This window comes from Xenopus laevis, chromosome 6L (assembly GCF_017654675.1).
Source record: "Xenopus laevis strain J_2021 chromosome 6L, Xenopus_laevis_v10.1, whole genome shotgun sequence".
NCBI classification, from domain to species: Eukaryota; Metazoa; Chordata; class Amphibia; order Anura; family Pipidae; genus Xenopus; species Xenopus laevis.
Window position 1 is genome coordinate 70,433,255 of NC_054381.1, and position 18,157 is coordinate 70,451,411.

An 18,157-nucleotide genomic window follows, 5' to 3' on the forward strand; every position below is an offset into this window, starting at 1 on the left:
CAGTGCAAAGAAACAAATTGCAGGTTAAGGGGTGTGTATTTATTTGTACAGACAAATACAAGAGGTCCTCAGTACTCAACCCATTAAAGGAGAAGGAAAGTCTTCTTCCACTTGGGGGTGTCAAATGTTAGGCACCCCCAAGTGATTGTATGTACTTACCTGTAACCCCGGGCCGGTGCTCCTATCAGTAGAAAACTGCACCGGCCTGGGGTTCTTCAAACGAGCCACACGGAGTGATCCTCTTCCAGCTCCTTATTGTGGGTGCAGCAATGCTTTAAGGAGCCTTTGGGATGCAGGAGATGCGTTTCCCTGCTGTAGGAGATGCAGGGATAGAAAAATGAGTCACATGGCCTGAAGTGCCATCTTAGCATCAGCTATTTGAATGGAACTTCTTGTCACTGATAAGTGTCTGCAACATTTATTCTTACTGTGCATATGAAAGTATTATGGTTGGCATGCTGAAGCATTAACTCTTTCACTGCCAAAAGCTTTGCACTTTGTTTTTTTCTGGACAATCTAAGCTTTCAAATCCTTTGTGCAATATATACAAGATAGGCTTCTAAACATCTAAAAAAAATAAAAATCATGTTTTCCTTAGTCCCATGTCTCCCGAGTGCACAAATAACAAATATATATAGTTTTATGGAGATTTTAAAAAACTCCCAGCAGTACACTACCAAATTCCCACTGCTGCAGAAGCCAGTTTTCTTAGTCTTTCTTAGTAATTTAGATTTCAAAGTAATTTTCAAAGTAATTTCAAAGTAATTTAGGGCCAAAAATTACACTAACAGTAAGTTTGGTGCAGAAAACCATACAGAATTCTGAGAAATCTCAAATGGAAAGGAGGCATGGTTCAAAGAATAAGGTCAATGGGGCAGTCATATTAGGGGAGATGAGGGGGGAGAGTTTTAGCAGATTTCTTGTTGAATATATAGCAAACCTGGATTTGCAGCAAGGCCGCAAAGGCCCAGGCCTATGGCAGCATAAATTAAGAGGTGGCATGCCGCCCAGTCAATTCGTTTGATTCCAGAGCAGGTCGGCCTCAGGGCACTCTCAGGGCAAATCCGACCTTGATATATAGGCAAAATATTTGTATGCAATTTGTATGAACGGAAGTACAACTAATAATGAGGACAACTTATTTTTGTTTAGGGTCCACACAGTATGTTGTTTAAGAAATTATTCCAAAGGTTAATGGTCATCAACTGCCAATACCTGCAAGGGGGCAAATGTGGACAGAAGACGTTTAGCAAAGGCAGAGTTCATGAAATTCCCTGCAGTTCCAAGGAAATCATGTCAATTGATAATATGTGCAGACAGCTAAAATGGTACAGGAAACAGGAATGAGTGGTTACAAATTGATTTTCTAACAGATAAGGTCTCAGTGGGGTAAAAAGAATGAAAATAAAGAAAATATGAAAACAAAACATAAAAACCCAAAGTGAAAAAAAAGAGAACAGAACAAAAGAAAAAAATGAGATAAAAGGAAATCAAAGAAAATATTTTCATTTATCTTTTTATTTTTGTTCTGTTTTTCTTTTTTTATTACTTTTTTGTTTTTATATTTTCTTTTTACCTCATTGAGACCTTAACTGTTAGGTATAACATAGAAGAAGTGCTCCAAAGTTAAGCAGTATAATGATGTGACCAAATGTAATAGTGTGCAGTGAGGCTTAATTATCTCAGAACAGCTCTACATGGTCTTTACTCAGGGCTGCCATCAGGGGGGCACAGGGAGTACTGTTGTACCAGGCCTGGGCCTAAAGGGGGCCCCCTAGACATCGCCAAAGTTGTGCCTTGCCGAAGTTCCGAACAGGCAAAGTCCTAAGAGCTATGGAGCCGAAGCCACTAAAAGACCCGAAGCTGAAGTCCTAAAGACACAAAAAGACCTGAAGCCGCAAAAGACCCGAAGCCACGAAAGAAACCGTAGTTGAAGTCGTGAAGCCGCAAAAAGACCCGAAGCCACAAAAGGAGCCGAAGTTGAAGTCCTGAAGCTGCGAAAAGACCCGAAGCTATAAAAAGACCCAAAGCTACAAAAAGACCCAAAGCCACGAAAAAACCCGAAGTTGAAGTCCTGAAGCTGCGAAAAGACCCGAAGCCATGAAAAGACCCAAAGCTACAAAAAGACCCAAAGCCACGAAAAGACCCGAAGTTGAAGTCCTGAAGCTGCGAAAAGACCCGAAGCCATGAAAAGACCCAAAGCTACAAAAAGACCCAAAGCCACGAAAAGACCCGAAGTTGAAGTCCTGAAGCCGCGAAAAGACCAGAAGCCGTGAAAAGACCTGAAGTTGATGTTCTGTAGCCAGGGGGCCCTGGTGCCAATGTTCTTTTTTAACTTGTAAGGGGGCCCTGACCACCAATGGCTTTTTATAACTTGTGTGTGGGGTGGGTCTACCGTTTTTAGCATGGATGTCTGTGTCGCCTTTTTACTGTGGTGTTGGCTGGGTGGAATTTGGGGTGGGTCTTGGGGGCTGGGGTGAGTGGGGCTTAGGGGCGGGGGTAGTTGGGTTCCAGGGGGTCCATAAAATGTTGTTGTACAGGCCCCGTGATTTCTAATGCGGCCCTGTCCTTACTGATTCTTAAAAAGTTACACAAGTTAAAGTGCATATAGATACAGATACAGCAATTCCCTATTGTGCGTATTGTAGTACCTTAAAAGTAGTAACTACATGAATTCCACTTTTTAGCACTTTTATTAATTATCAATTTTATTAACCCTACAAGCACCATTGCCACAACTTCTAACTACCTTTCTGCGCAAAGTTCAAGCTGCTCAGGCATGCAGTATTGCATAGGCTTGCTATCTAGTGCATGTACATTGATGTCCACTGCAGAGGCATATTTACCCATGCCTAGGGTGGCAGCTTTAGGGGGATGCGGTCCTCTGATGCCTACAAAGTAAATAATTTTGAAAAAAAAAGCCTCTTCCACTGCTGTTGGATTCTTTCACATGAAATCAGGTAGCAGAGGTGGAGTGTCCCTTTTGTGAAATGCAGGCGCATTGCGTTGTGATGTCACTTCCACTAATGTCATTGCACATGCATCAATGAACATGCAATGGTACATTACCTAAGGCAGCACCAGACCAAAATACTCTATTGGTCCACTGACTGCCAATATTATTCCCTCAGCACTATTAAGTTGTTAAATTGCTCAACCTACTGGTTTAGTTAATGCAGGTTAGGACCTGGCATCCAGTCTACAAAACAAATCACTTAAATGATAACTAAAGCTTAACTAAAGAAGCAGCTAGAAATGTTGTACATTATGTCTCCAAAGATGCCCCAGTAGCTCCCCATCTTCTTTTCTGCTGTGACTTACTAAGCTTATGGATCCACTCACAATATACAGTACACATAGAATAGAAAGGTCATAGTATCAGGCTGATTAGTAATTAATACAGATAATTACTGCATGGCAGCACAGAAACCAGTGCAACTAGCATCAGAATGTAATAATCAGCCCTGTAGCATCAGCCTATTTTACAGGCCAACCTTATCTGCTTGATAATTTGTGATGATCCCTAAGCTTAGCTGCTCAACAGCTGCTCAGAGCCCACTGAGCATGTGAGTGTAAGACACTTTCCAAGTTGGTGACCCCCTGTGACAAGTTGGAAATCCTAGATCATTGCTGCTATTCAAAAGCTGAAACTTTAGGCTGGTGCAATCCTATATACTAACCGAAGGCCTATCTATGTCCCGAGTGGAGGGGAGGCAGATGCGCACGCAACTTCGGTTAGGATCTATGAGATGCACGCGCAACTTCAGCCGAAAGACATAGATGCGGCCTTCGATTAGCAGATGTGCTGGAAGGTTAGGATCAGAACAGGTTAGGATCGGGGAGGCAGATGCGCTGGAAGGTTAGGATCTAGGGAGGCAGATGCGCTCACCGTCTCCTTCTGCCTCCCGCCGCCTCTTCTTTCCTGCTCACTCAGGCGGCGACCGCTGGAAGGTTAGGATCTAGGGAGGCAAATGCGCTCACCGTCACACTAGGGGAACCGGTTGCGTACCTGCATGAAAGTCTGTATAAGCGTCGGCCATCTTGCTACTCCTCTGCGACTTTGTCATCCGCCCACTGCCAAATCCGCCCACTAAAGTCTGTATAAGCGTCGGCCATCTTGCTACTCCTCTGCGAGTTTGTCATCCGCCCACTAAAGTCTGTATAAGCATCGGCCATCTTGCTACTCCTTTGCAAGTTTGTCTAATGGCGGCGCTAGCGTCACTCTAGGAGGGGAACCGGTTGCGTACCTGCACGAAAGTCTGTATAAGCGTCGGCCATCTTGCTACTCCTCTGCGACTTTGTCATCCGCCCACTGCCAAATCCGCCCACTAAAGTCTGTATAAGCGTCGGCCATCTTGCTACTCCTCTGCGAGTTTGTCATCCGCCCACTAAAGTCTGTATAAGCGTCGGCCATCTTGCTACTCCTTTGCAAGTTTGTCTAATGGCGGCGCTAGCGTCACTCTAGGAGGGGAACCGGTTGCGTACCTGCGTGGGTGGCCATTTTTAGCAAAACGGGCTATATTATCTCCAAAAAATATTGATGTTGACATGATAAACAACCAAGTGATTGCATTACTTCCTGGACAAAGCTGTGTCTTTCTGAGTACTGACTGTATTGATTCTGAAGACGAAAGTGAGAAACTTAACTTCCCATTAGAATATTTAAACACTATCAACAATGCTGGATTACCACAACACAATCTTATACTCAAAGTAGGAACAATAGTCATGCTGTTAAGAAACCTTAAGGGTAGGGGCACACGGCGCGATTTCGCCGCGATTCTGCGCTAAGCGAGTTGTCGCTGCGTTTTTTAAGCCGAAATAGCTTTGCTAACTTTGGCGCTGGCGTCAATGCAAATCGCGGCAAAATCGCTGCGCTAATTCACACGCGGCGATTCGTTTTCTATTGTCGTCCGAAGTTGCCTCGCTGAGCGTTTCCGGGCGACAGTAGAAAAAGAATCGCCGCGTGTGAATTAGCGCAGCAATTTCGCCGCAATTTGCATTGACGCCAGCGCCAAAGTTAGCAAAGCTATTTCGGCTTAAAAAACGCAGCGACAACTCGCCCAGCGCAGAATCGCGGCGAAATCGCGCCGTGTGCCCCTACCCTAACACTAAGCAAGGTTTATGTAACGGTACACGGTTGGTTGTGAAGAGCATGAGACAAAATGTTATCAAGGCAGAAGTGCTTACAGGATCCCATAGCGGTGATACTGTTTTGATTCCCAGAATTGACCTTACCAGTTCTGACCAGGAATTACCTTTTAAACTTAAACGACGACAATTCCCCATTAAGGCTGCATTTGCCATGACAATCAACAAATCACAAGGACAAACATTGGATAAAGTCGGCATTTACCTATCTGAGCCTGTGTTTGGTCATGGTCAACTTTATGTTGCATTTTCAAGAGTGCAGCGTTCATCTGATGTTAAAGTCAAGATTTTAAGTACAGCTCACCAGGGAGAACTCATTCAAGGACAGGAGAACATTTTCACAAAAAATGTTGTTTATAAAGAAATTTTTCAGTAACACTTTACTACCAATAAACTCAAAATTTAAGAATTCTAATAGCAGATAGGTAATAACAAGCAATAGGCACAGATTCACTCTACATCCCCACAAATTAGCGTCGCCAGTTGCTGCCTGGGGATGCCGAGTGAATCAGCACCCATCGCATTTTGCTGCCTCACTGTTGTTACCATTCTTTCATTAACGATTCTTTAGAGAATCGGGGGTTTACTGGTAAGTTCAGAATATAAAATATGGAATTTTTAGCCATATTAATTTTTAGGGTTTACTTCTCCTGTAAACATTAAAAAACCCAATAGGATTGTTTTCCTCCAATAACGATTGCTTATTTTTTAATTGGGATAAAGTACAAGGTGCTGTTTTATTATTACAGAGAAAAAACAAAATATTTTTTTTAAAATTTGAATTATTCGATTAAAATGGAGTCTATGGGATATATTTATCAAAGAGTGAAGTTATAGGTCACCACGGGCCTTTAGAGTGAAATTACGCCACTCTCCAATATTTTCTATGGGTTTTTTAAAAGAGTATTTATCAATGGGTAAAATTTAAAGTTCATCCTTTAATAAATACACCTTTTAAAATTCCATAGAAATGAATGATGAGTGCCATAATTTCAATCTAGAGGACTGTGGGGATCTATAAATTCACTCTTTGATAAATATACCCCTATGAGAGATGGCTTTCCCATAATTTGGAGCTTTCTCTGTAATGGGTTAATGGATAAGGGATGCCAAACGTATAATTTTTTTAACTTTGAGAACTTTTTCTAGGTTACCTTCCTCTACCTTTTGACCACGTGTTGCACCATCTTTATAGTGTTCACAGCTGCATAACACAATGTGCAGCAATCCTACATTCACAAAGCCTTTGGTAGCATAGTTGGTGTGTTGCATCTCCAACACTGGTTTATCAATACATATAGTTATTTTCCTGTTTTGTACTTTATATGCAAGTATAGTAACTTATATGCATTCACCCTGTGTCACTGTTTATTTTAGTTATTAACCAGGTTTCTTGTTGTGGTTTAACTTGGATGTCTCTTACTTTATATGCATCTGTACTGGCTATTTTTTCCTTGTACTTTACAGTGCTTTAGTGTACTTTTCAGTATAATTCTTAATATGCTATGATATGCTGTAACATATCAGAAGGAAGTACTGTCATTTTTCAATTTTTCTAAGTTTCACACCAACTCTTTGTTGGTCAAATCTTAGTGAATGGAGTTTAGCTGCCTTTAGATCTTTATCATGTATATTGAGCACAGGACAGTGAAACAACAGCTTCCTAGCAGACAAGATCCTAGGATAGTGATGCAGATACAGCTACTGCTATTAAACCTAAACAGCCTAAACCTGCCGTGGCAGCTAAAGCAGGCTAAAGGCTTATTAGCTGTTCCGTAGTGTTGCAGAAACACACTCCTTTACAAGTCCAGTTGTTAGGTTTCTGGCTTCTCTTAGGGGCAAATTCACTAAAGCGCGAATCGCCTAACGTTAGTGCAAATTCGTGACATAATTTCGTTACTTCGCCGATTTACTAACGGGCGCTGGTGTAAATTCGCTAGCGAAGTGGACCTACTCTAGCGCTACTTCGCACCCTTACGCGCGAAGTTGCGCTATGGCGAAGGGTCAACTTAACTACGCTAATTCACTAACTTGTGCATTTTACTGAACGTTACCTCTTGCGCCAGACTTGCCTTCCCCACCTCAGACCAGGCAAAGTGCATTAGAGTAGATAGGGATTGCTTCAAACAAAGTTAAAATTAAAAAAAAACGCTGGCGTCTTTTCCTTTTTAAGGGTGATAGGTTGAAAAAGATCGTAAATTTTTTAGGGGGTACCCTCCTTCTCCCCTACATTTCCTAACATATAGCACCTAAACTATACACTGGGCACATGTATAGGGCAATATAACAACTTTATTTTATTTAATGAAGCTTTCCCAGCCTTGTGTAATGTAATGTATTTGCTGCTACATATACGTCCATTCAACTTTAACTTGGCGCCGTATGCAAATTAGGCATCGCTAGCGTAACTTCGCTTTGCTTGACGAATTAACGCTAGCGCAAATTCTCTACCCTTCGCCTCCTTGAGCACAACTTTGGATTTTAGTGAATTAGCGGTGCCCTGGTGAAACTTCGCCTGGCGAAGTGCGGCGAAGGCATCGCTAGCGCATTTTCGTTGCTTAATGAATTTGCCCCTTAGTGTTCATCTGTCATTAATACAGCCACCATTGCCCTTGCAGAAGCACCAAGGCCAAAGTCTCTTTTGCAGAAAGGGAGATGGAGGCACCAATAAAGGGAGAATAACATAACTTCAAAAAGCTACTGTAGGTGAGGTTGCAGCAAGCTCTTTGTCCACTAATGTCATTGAGCTTGTCAGCACTGTCATTGTGCATACACCAAGAAGTGAGTGCAGCTCAATGATGATTTCAACACAAATTCATGCTGACACCAGTGAACATTGAACATTTGGTCATTTTTCCCAGCAGCCAGGTCTCCTGGTGGCCCCCTGGTTGGGTTGCTTCTCTCTGGCCTGCAGTTGGCCTTCCTACTGAGAGTAAAGCTGGCCACAGACGCAAAGATTCGATCATACGAATCAACGTACGATCAGACTTCCCCATCTCCCGACCTGCCACTAACCATTCCGATCAAATACAGTACAAAAGAACAGATCAGCCGATGTTCTGCCCCTGACAGCAATCGTACGAAAGTTATGTCCGACCAAAGCTAGTGACAGTCTCCCTCTGAAAATCATACGATTGGCAATAAATACAAAAATATTACCCGCAGCCGACAGAAATCTTTTAACCTGTCTGATCGACCAAACGACCGATCTCCGTCAGACGAAAATCGTACTAATCCTCAGTTCGTACGATCAGATATTTGCGTCTTTGGCCAGCTTAAGTGCAGCAACATCCTCATTCCCTGGTATTGCCTGGACATTTGAACACTGTTTATAACTTTCCATGCCATACTGTCGATTCTTGCTTACTTAACCTATCCATTGCCTTTTGCTTTTTCCTTATATAATCCTTCCTACCTGACTTATTACCTAACTGTGCTTCAATAAAATATATATAAGTTGGCAATCAGTCCTCTTTTTCAGCTCTGCTCCCTTCTTGGTCCCTGGTTCAAACTTCTAAGAAACACTGGCCCCTAGTGAAATGTTTAATGCACTGCTTTCTGACAATTTATTTTGTTTTAAATATCAGCATATTTTTATATATACATTTGCCTCCTTGTGTACCTTAAAGTTGTTTTGTTTCATTTGAAGTTATGCCCCCTACACTTGCATAACCTGTTAAAATTTATAAAGGCGTCATTTTTTTCAGATCACGGGGAGTCGTTTAAAGTAGATTGTAACATCTGTTCATGTGTTGCTGGCACACTGAGGTGTTCAAATCATCAGTGCCCCCATTCAGAAGAAGATCGTAGGATGTTTACAGGTATTTTCTCTAGCTGCTAAAAACAGTATCCTTAAATATATTTGTGTATACAAACATATGAAACAATCTGTAAATTCAGGGTATAACATGCCAATATGAGTCAATGCTGGAACTTTAGGATGAAGGAGTTTCTTGTATATCGATTGCTGAAGACTAAATATGGTCAGCACACACTGAAACTGAGAGGAGATGCAAGAGCTATATATATATATATATATATATATATATATATATATATATATATATATATATATATATATTTATTTCAGTATCTATTACCCTGCACTTGTTAAAATACATTTGATTGCTTTTTAACTTTAAGGGGCACATTTACTTAGCTCGAGTGAAGGATTAGAATGAAAAATACTTCGAATTTCGAAGTATTTTTTTGGCTACTTCGACCATCGAATTGACTACTTCGACTACGAATCGAACGATTCAAACTAAAAATCGTTCGACCATTCGATAGTCGAAGTACTGTCTCTTTAAAAAAACTTCGACCATCTACTTCGCCACCTAAAACCTACCGAGCACCAATGTTAGCCTATGGGGAAGGTCCCCATAGACTTTCTAAGCATTTTTTGATCGAAGGAAAATCGTTCGATCGGTGAATCGTTCAATCAAACGAAATGCGGTAAATCCTTCGACTTCGATATCCGAAGTCGAAGGATTTAACTTCGATGGTCGAATATCGAGGGTTAATTAACCCTCGATATTCGACCCATAGTAAATGTGCCCCTAAAAGTTACTGATGCCACTTTGCATGTAACGTCTTAAAATTCTGATAATTCTTTTACAATTTTGTTGTTAAGACTAGTTCTTATGCTGTTTATGACACATGAATCTATGTTTGTTAGGTCTACCCTGTAACTGTGAAGATCAGTTTGTTCCTGTATGTGGGCAGAATGGACGTACATACCCAAGTGCATGTATAGCACGATGTGTTGGGTTATTGGATCACCAGTTTGAATTTGGGCTCTGTTCTTCCAAAGATGTGTGCAATCCAAACCCATGTTCCAGAAATGAAAGGTAACTCCTAAAAATCTATTTTAATCTGTTTTTATGGATCTGGCATTGTATTTATTGTTGAATAAATATTCCTGTACTTAAAATCCCACAGGCTTAAAGTCCCCTACTGACTTAGGAAGCACTGGGTTTCCAGCTATGCCCTGTGGGAGGGAAGCTTTCTTCTATTGACCCAGGGATCTAGTGACTATGTCCTGCCCTTAGTCTTTATAAGGGGAGGAAATACATGTCTCTCTCTAGCTTGCTGGACTCAATCCTAGTAGGAGGTGGATCTGCCTGAGGATTATTTAGGTGTCAGTTAAGGAGTTTGATCCCTATTGGTGTCTCCATACATAGTATGTTGAGAGCTTCCATCACTCTAACTCCCACAACACTGCAATTCATACTTTTGGATTTTTAACAAATGCCAAGAGTTTTAAGGGTTTGTGAGTTTAGTTGTGGTTTCAAAAACCACTAAAATCCAACCTTTGATAAATAGGCCCCTAAGGTAGGTGCACTAGCACTTGCACCTCATGGAATAATAAATTACCCTGTAGTGTAAGCACTAAGATTTATCAAAACATGAGATTACAACAGAAAAATTAATTTACGTTCTATTCATTCAGATGGAATTTTGAGAAGTTTATTTATCAGTGGGTGAAAGTTAGTTCATTATTTGATAAATATGATTCAAAAAATCCCATTAGAATGAATAGAAAGTGAGTGAATTTTTCTGTGGTGAGCACTAATCTTACAATTTGATAAATCCCCCCTATATGATTAACATATAGGGCTGATTTATTAGCTTCTGCAGTAAATTGCAGCAGTGAAGTCACCAGTCAATAAAAGTACGTTTTTAATTAGAATTAGAAAATGAAAGCTATGATCGGACTAGTTGCTAAGGGTAACTGCACTAATGCTGTTTAGTTAATACAGTGAAACAGTCTGACAGAGTTCTAAAAGATCAAGAAATTGTAGGTACCTTATAATCCAATTTCAATTGAATAGGTAAAGTAAAATTGCTGTAAGTAGTGTAAAATGTTTAGTGCAGGTATGGGATCCATTTTCCAGAAACCCGTTATCCAGAAAGCTGGGAATTATGGAAAGGCCATCTCCCATTGACTCCATGTTATCCAAATATTCCAAATTTTTAAAACTGATTTCTTTTTACTCTGTAATAATAAAACAGTACATTGTACTTGATCACAACTAAGATATAATTAATCCTTATTGGAAGCAAAACCTATTGGGTTTATTTCATGTTTATATGATTTTCTAGTAGACTTATTCAACACAATAATGAAGTGCTCACCTCTGTGTCTTATCCCTTGGGACCAGGGGCTTAGCAGTCAATCACCCACTCTGCCATGGGTTAATAAAGTCATATACAACATCGATAATCTTATGGATGTTGTATATTTCTAGTAGACTTATGGTATGAAGATCCAAATTATGGAAAAATCCATTATCCAGAAAGCCCCAGGTCCCAAGCATTTTGGATACCAGGTCCCATACCTGTATAGCACATTTTGATTCTGCTGGACATTTCTGCTGAATTTAACACAATTGATCATTCCCTGTTACTCCATATTCTCTGTTTTTGGGATCCAAGAGACTGTTCTATCCTAAATCATTTCCTTAATTTATAATCAATCCTTTTGTTTTTTCCATGCCAGCTCCACCATTTAACTTCCACTTAGGGGTACCTTAAGGAGTAATTGGATTCCTGCTATTCTAAATCTTCACTATTGGTCTTGGTCATCTGATCATCTTGTGTTAACTTACATAGCACTTTTTGCACTATACATCAGCAACAGTAACCTTTTCTCTGCACAGTTTGTCTTTTATTCTCATTTGCATTCTCACACTCCAGCATCCCAGACTTTTTAATTGGAATATTATTTAGGAATATGCTTTGCTATTAGTCATAGCCATGGATTCTTTTCACTTGTTAAAATAACCTGACACTTGTCCCACCCTCATATTAACATTCTCTGCATCATTTCTTACTTTTCTCTTCTACACTCTCCATTACCAACTTCCTCTTTTATTGTTTCCTGAATTGGAAATATAATGGACCCATACATACATTTCATACCAAGGTACATTTCAGTATTTCCTGTACTTGGTTATTTCTGATAGACATATTCATGGGTAGGAGTTATGGACCTGACAAACCAAACAAATATATAGTATGCATATCTTCTTCTGACTTTACTGATTATTTTTTCAATTACATATTTTTGTTTGCATTTTGCAGATGTATTCCAAAGCGAAAAGTTTGCTTAACCAGCTATGAGAAATTTGGGTGTGCCCAGTATGAATGTATCCCAAGGCATCTTAAATGTGAACATTCCCGGGACCCAATGTGTGACACTGAAAATGTGGAGCACATAAACCTTTGCACATTATATCAAAGAGGAAGACTGCTGTCATATAAAGGATCATGCCAAGTAAGATCTGATGCTCAATGTGTGATTGATGTACAACATGTGGCTATTAAAGGAATTGTTCAGTGTAAAAATAAAAACTGGGTAAATAGATAGGCTGTGCAAAATAAAAAATGTTTCTAATATAGTTACTGTAATGTATAAAGGCTTGAGTGACTTCATTTGTAACATAATAGCCAGAACACTACTTCCTGCTTTTCAGCTCTCTTAGTTTACACTGACTTGTTACCCTGGTTACCAGGCAGTAACCAATCAGAGACTTGAGGGGGGCCACATGGGTCATATCTGTTGCTTTTGAATCTGAGCTGAATGCTGAGGATCAATTGCAAACTCACTGAACAGATATGTCCCATGTGGCTCCCCTTCAAGTCGCTGACTGACATAGAGTTATAGAGCTGAAAAGCAGGAAGTAGTGTTCTGGCTATTTATGTAACACATCCACTCACACCAGCCTTTATACATTACATTTTTGGCTTACTAACTATATTAGAAATATCTTTTATTTTGCACAGCCTATCCATTTACACAGTTTGTTTTGTCACACTGAACTGTTCCTTTAATTACTATTTAATTTTGAATGCATTGCTAATTCTCTTTCAAGACCACCTATTCCTATTTCCATTGACTAAAACTGTGTTGGAATTTTATGATCAAGGAAGACATGGGTACATGGTCTCCTAATTTAATTTTTGACATTTCCATTTAACCATATAAATAAAAAACACAGGATTTATATGTATCATTTGCATGTGACATAATTTTGGTTTTATGCATTATGGTCAATAATATCCTAAAAGGTTAGCATTGAAGTATTAGTGGTGCATGCTTTCAGGGGGAATCAATTGGAATGTGCAAAGGTTAAATAGCAAGTAGCATTTATTGGTCAGATGTTTGGAAGTAAGTATCTAATTGGTATGCCCTGTTTTCATTTTTGCTTGTTTATATACCATACAGACAAATTCCAGTTTTTGCTATTGCAAGAATCAATTTATTTTCTTTAGTGTAGTCATTACAAATGGATTTGTTATAAATTAATATGATTTAAAATACAGCACAATTGTATTAATCAAGTCAGGAAAGCATGTTTTGAATTACTGTTATGATTTACTGTATATTACCTGTTAAATGGAACCTTTATATGCTACACATAACCAACAGAAAAGTGTGCTTGAAAATGTTTAAAAGTTGGCAAATGTCTGCATGACAATGAGTTTATTAGTGTAAGGCCTATTTGTATAAAACAGATGCATGATTTGATTTGCATAAAGTAAAGCTAGTCTAACTTTTATATTTTCAGTATAAATTTGTAGGAATGGTGTATGATATCTTTAAGTAACTATCTGTATAAAGATCGTAACTTATGTTAAAGGAGAAGGAAAGGCTAAAATTAAGTAAGCTTTATCAGAAAGGTCTATATAAATACACCAGTAAACCCTCAGAGTAATGCTCTCTGTCAAAAGAAACACCACATTTCTTTCCTTCAATTGAGTGCACATGGGCTGTTAGAGTAAATAACAGTTTGTCCAGTAGTTCTCAGATATTATGAAATAATACAATCTCAGTGCAGAGATGGTGACTTTTAAAAACCCCTAGGCAAAAGCTTTGCGCTTTGCTTCAATATGTTGCTGAATAGTTGAAACTCTGCAGTATCACAATCTGATTAGTCAGATCACACCTGACAGGGGCAGGCAGGTGTGTAGGGTTTAAAGTTGGGGCAAACTCCACTGACCACAAATGCATTTAAAAATCATAATGCAAATTCCAGTGACCACTAATGCATTTAAAAATCGTAATGCAAATTGCACTGACCACTAATGAACTGACTGATTTATTAACACATTCATTATTTAAACTTTTTATATGATATGATATAATACAGAGTAACATCAACTGTTTATATTGTGATTAATTATATGAGCTATTACCAAAATGAAATTTCAGCAGTCGAATGAATAGCTATTGGGTCCCACAGAAAGATCTGTGGGAATTAGCAAACAATGAATGATTCATGCAGAATGAATTCTAATAAGTGTGCTATGTTTTACATTGCTTTAGCCTTTTTGCAAATCTGCAGAACCAGTTTGTGGGCACAATGGAGAGACGTACCCTAATGTTTGCAGTGCATATTCTGATCGTGTTGCTGTGGATTATTATGGACACTGCCAGGACGTTGGCATCTTCTCAGACCAAGGTCTTCATAATGAATGCTTGTCTATTCAGTGCCCTGCAATTCCTGTCACAGTTTGTAAACCCATCATACCACCTGGTAAGTCAAACTAAAAGAAATTGTGTGTGATTCTATGTAACTGCTGCATCGCTAGATCAAGGATAAATTATTAATACAACACTGTTCGAAAAAATCCTTTCTTGTATTATACAACTGTTGGGTTGACATTAGCTTATGTGTTGGAAGGAAGTAATACTACTAGAGAATTGGCCCGTTAAGTTCTACATAGTTATAATATCTTCCCTTAAGCACCTCTTCTCCAACCTAAACAATCTCAAATTGGCCAGTCCTTCTTTATAACTGTGACCTTACATACCCTTTACCAACTATTTGTACTCACTCTAATATAATATCTCGCAAATAATGACCCTCTATACCCAAGACCTTGTTTGCCCTTGCAGATGCTGACTGGCATTGCTTGCCACAGCCAGGTTTATCATCTCAATGACTACAAGGTCCTTCTCCATTATGGATATACTTAGTGCAGTCCCATTAAGGACTATTTTTGTTATTGGTAACATAATATCCAGATTGAATCTATTTTAATCCCAGTTTGTATCACAACAAATATGAAAAATCCAAGGGGATGGATACTAATGAAGGGGTTGTAAGTGATTAGCTTTTTCTATCACAGTGCTTTGAACAGAATTTCTATTGGGACATGCTTTATTTTGCTGTTTAAGAGATTGGATCCTAGTACTTGCTTAATAACCGTTTCATAACAGATACCTAAAAATAATAAGGCAATAATGCATACAGAAGTGAGAAGAGGTTTACTCCTCACACAAGAACAAGTTTAAAATATAAACAACTTAATTTAGCTTAAATTTTAAAGTTTACTTTACCTTCTCTTCAAGCACCAAGCAGAATTTCATTTGCCCAGACCCCAATAATACTTTGTAATCAGCCCCAGGCCCAGATTTGTGGAAAGGCCACCTAGGCCCGGTCCTAGGGTGGCAGGATTTTAGGGGGGCGGCTTGCTGCCCAACCACACCCACATTGGTTCAAAAACAGTGGGGATGAGCTGGAGATACAATCATTTTTTACATTTCCCCATTGATGATGAAAATTTGCACAAATAAATTGAAGGGCACAGGGGTGATGAATGACAGTGGGCCTAGGGGCGCCCTCTATGTAAATCCGGCCCTGATCAGCCCCCTCCAATTCCCAGTGAGAAACTATTCATTATTTGTATTGTTGGGTCTTAAATGTTACCTTCTTTAGAAGATTAGAGGCAAATGGTCCTACAAGTGTTCATCAGAGGAATACAATATTCATCTTAACTGTGTAAGTGGCATGGGACAAAAAGTATCCTTTGAGATTCATCTGCTATCATGTGTTCTCCAAAACAGCCTATGACCCCACCTTCTATCATGTGGCATAGTGAACACCCACTTTTTTTTATGCAGGTCTATAAAAAAGTTTAAAAAAAGGTTAAGAACAGCGCCTAAAATATATAGAAAATATCCCACCAAATTTAATTCCAGTAGAAAATTTGCCATTATGTTATTTCTTTATACTGTTTAGCTTTCTCCGACGGAGATAACACGACTGCTTAAATGGGTTTTCCCTTTCAAGGGAACCCTGTGTCCCGGAGAAGAGTTAAAGGAGGCAGCGTATTAAATTGTTTGATGGTTCTGATTTTTATGATTATTAAGTTTTGATTGTAAACTGTTCATAGTTGTGAATGACCCCAGATTTGTTTACTGGAAGCAATCCCGGTGGCTGTCCTAATTACATTACCTTGAACTCCTCTTTAATAATGAGACATAGGACACTGTAATTGTCAAAAGAAATGAAAATTTTATTGATGTTCTTATGCATAATTGTGTAAAACTACATTTTATTACCTATATTTGCATTGTAACCTGTTATCTTTAATAACAACTTAAAATAAAGTAAAAATAATAGTTTTCTGTTAATTGTATTGTGTGTTGCATCTTTCAATGTATAAAAAAATAAAACATGTACTTCTGAAAATTAAATAATTAATACTTTACAAATAAAACATAATCTGATATGTTTGCTTTTATTTTCATAGGAGCATGTTGTCCATTGTGTGCTGGAGTCCTAAGAATTTTGTTTGACAAGGAAAAACTGGATACTTTTGCAACGGTAAAGTGTCAAATGTTGTAACTAGGGTTGCCACCCTATAAATATAGGAATATACCAGAATATACCAAAAAATATAGGAATATACCAGAAAATGTGGCAACCCTAGTTGTAACTGAAGTAAAGTAGCTACTGTATACTATTGGTCCACTCTACACTGTGTACTATACTATAGCTTAATGTAATGAAGTAGTTAAAACATTCATAACTTTTCTCTATCTTTAATTCCTTGCTCTTCCCTTCCTCACCATCTCTGTGTGTCAGTCGCTGCTCAACATATTGCAGAGTACTTCAGAAGCAAAACTGCCACTATCAGAAATTACTTCACTTAAGGACATTCCTCGTACCATTCACCTCCCTCCTCCACACTACCCAGTCTTTTCTGTATTGCTTTTAATCTTTTTACTGAAGAGAAAGTCTAAAAATGTTTAGTTATCTCACACCTTATTACCTGCCTACTTAATCCCATTCCTTCCAAAGCTCTCCCCACTGCCGATCCCTGTATAATCAAATCCTTAAAGGAGAACTAAACCCTTTATATGAATGTGGCTAAAAATTGCACATTTTATATTCTGAACTTATTGCACCAGCCTAAAGTTTCAGCTTGTCAATAGCAGCAATGATCCAGGACTTCAAACTTGTCACAGGGGGTCACCATCTTGGAAAGTGTCTGTGACACTCACATGCTCAGTGAGCTCTGAGCAGCTGTTGAGAAGCTAAGCTTAGGGGTCGTCACAAATTATCAAGCAGAAAATGAGGTTGGCCTGTAATATAAGATGGTTACTGGGTCGATTATTATATTCTGATGCTTGTTGCGCTGGTTTCTGAGCTGTCATGTAATTATCTGTCCCCTTCCCTTATTTGCATATGCAAATTAGGATTTGGATTCGGTTCTGCCTGGCAGAAGGATTCAGCCGAATCTGAATCCTGCTGAAAAAGGGCGAATCCTGGCCGAATCCTGAATTCGGTGCGTCCCTAGTATTAATTACTAATCAGCCTTGTGACATTTCTATTCTATGTGTACATTATATTGTGAGTTGGTCCCTGAGCTCTGAAAGTGATAGCAGCACAGATCATGTACAGTGAATCAGCAGAAAATAAGATGGGGAGCAACTGGGGCATCTTTGGAGACACAGATCTTTACTATTAAAGTTCTTTGGTTGCCATGGGCTGGTACAGATGCCCAAAACATAATGTGCAACATTTCTAGCCTACTTCTTTAGTTAAGCTGTATTTCTCCTTTAACTCATCTATTTAATCTTTCCCTCTCATGTGGAATATTTTCCTCCCAACTAAAACATTCCCTTGTCACCCCCTATCCATTCCCTTCAATCTTGGTAACCTTTGCCTACTACTTACAGTTTACAAGCCTCTTTATCAAAAACCTGCTG

At 39.1% G+C, this 18,157-nt stretch overlaps 1 protein-coding gene across 2 annotated transcripts in view; it reads left to right on the forward strand.

Moving 5' to 3' along the window:
• LOC108719031 (reversion-inducing cysteine-rich protein with Kazal motifs) overlaps positions 1 to 18,157 on the forward strand; it is a 61,555-nt gene that overhangs the window by 37,884 nt on the left and 5,514 nt on the right. For both annotated transcript variants that reach the window (XM_041566172.1, XM_018267617.2), the window contains exons 15-19: positions 8,859 to 8,972; positions 9,830 to 10,001; positions 12,238 to 12,430; positions 14,483 to 14,693; positions 16,696 to 16,769. In XM_041566172.1, the coding sequence (XP_041422106.1) occupies positions 8,859 to 8,972; positions 9,830 to 10,001; positions 12,238 to 12,430; positions 14,483 to 14,693; positions 16,696 to 16,769 (764 nt within the window). The remainder of the gene's footprint in view (positions 1 to 8,858; positions 8,973 to 9,829; positions 10,002 to 12,237; positions 12,431 to 14,482; positions 14,694 to 16,695; positions 16,770 to 18,157) is intronic.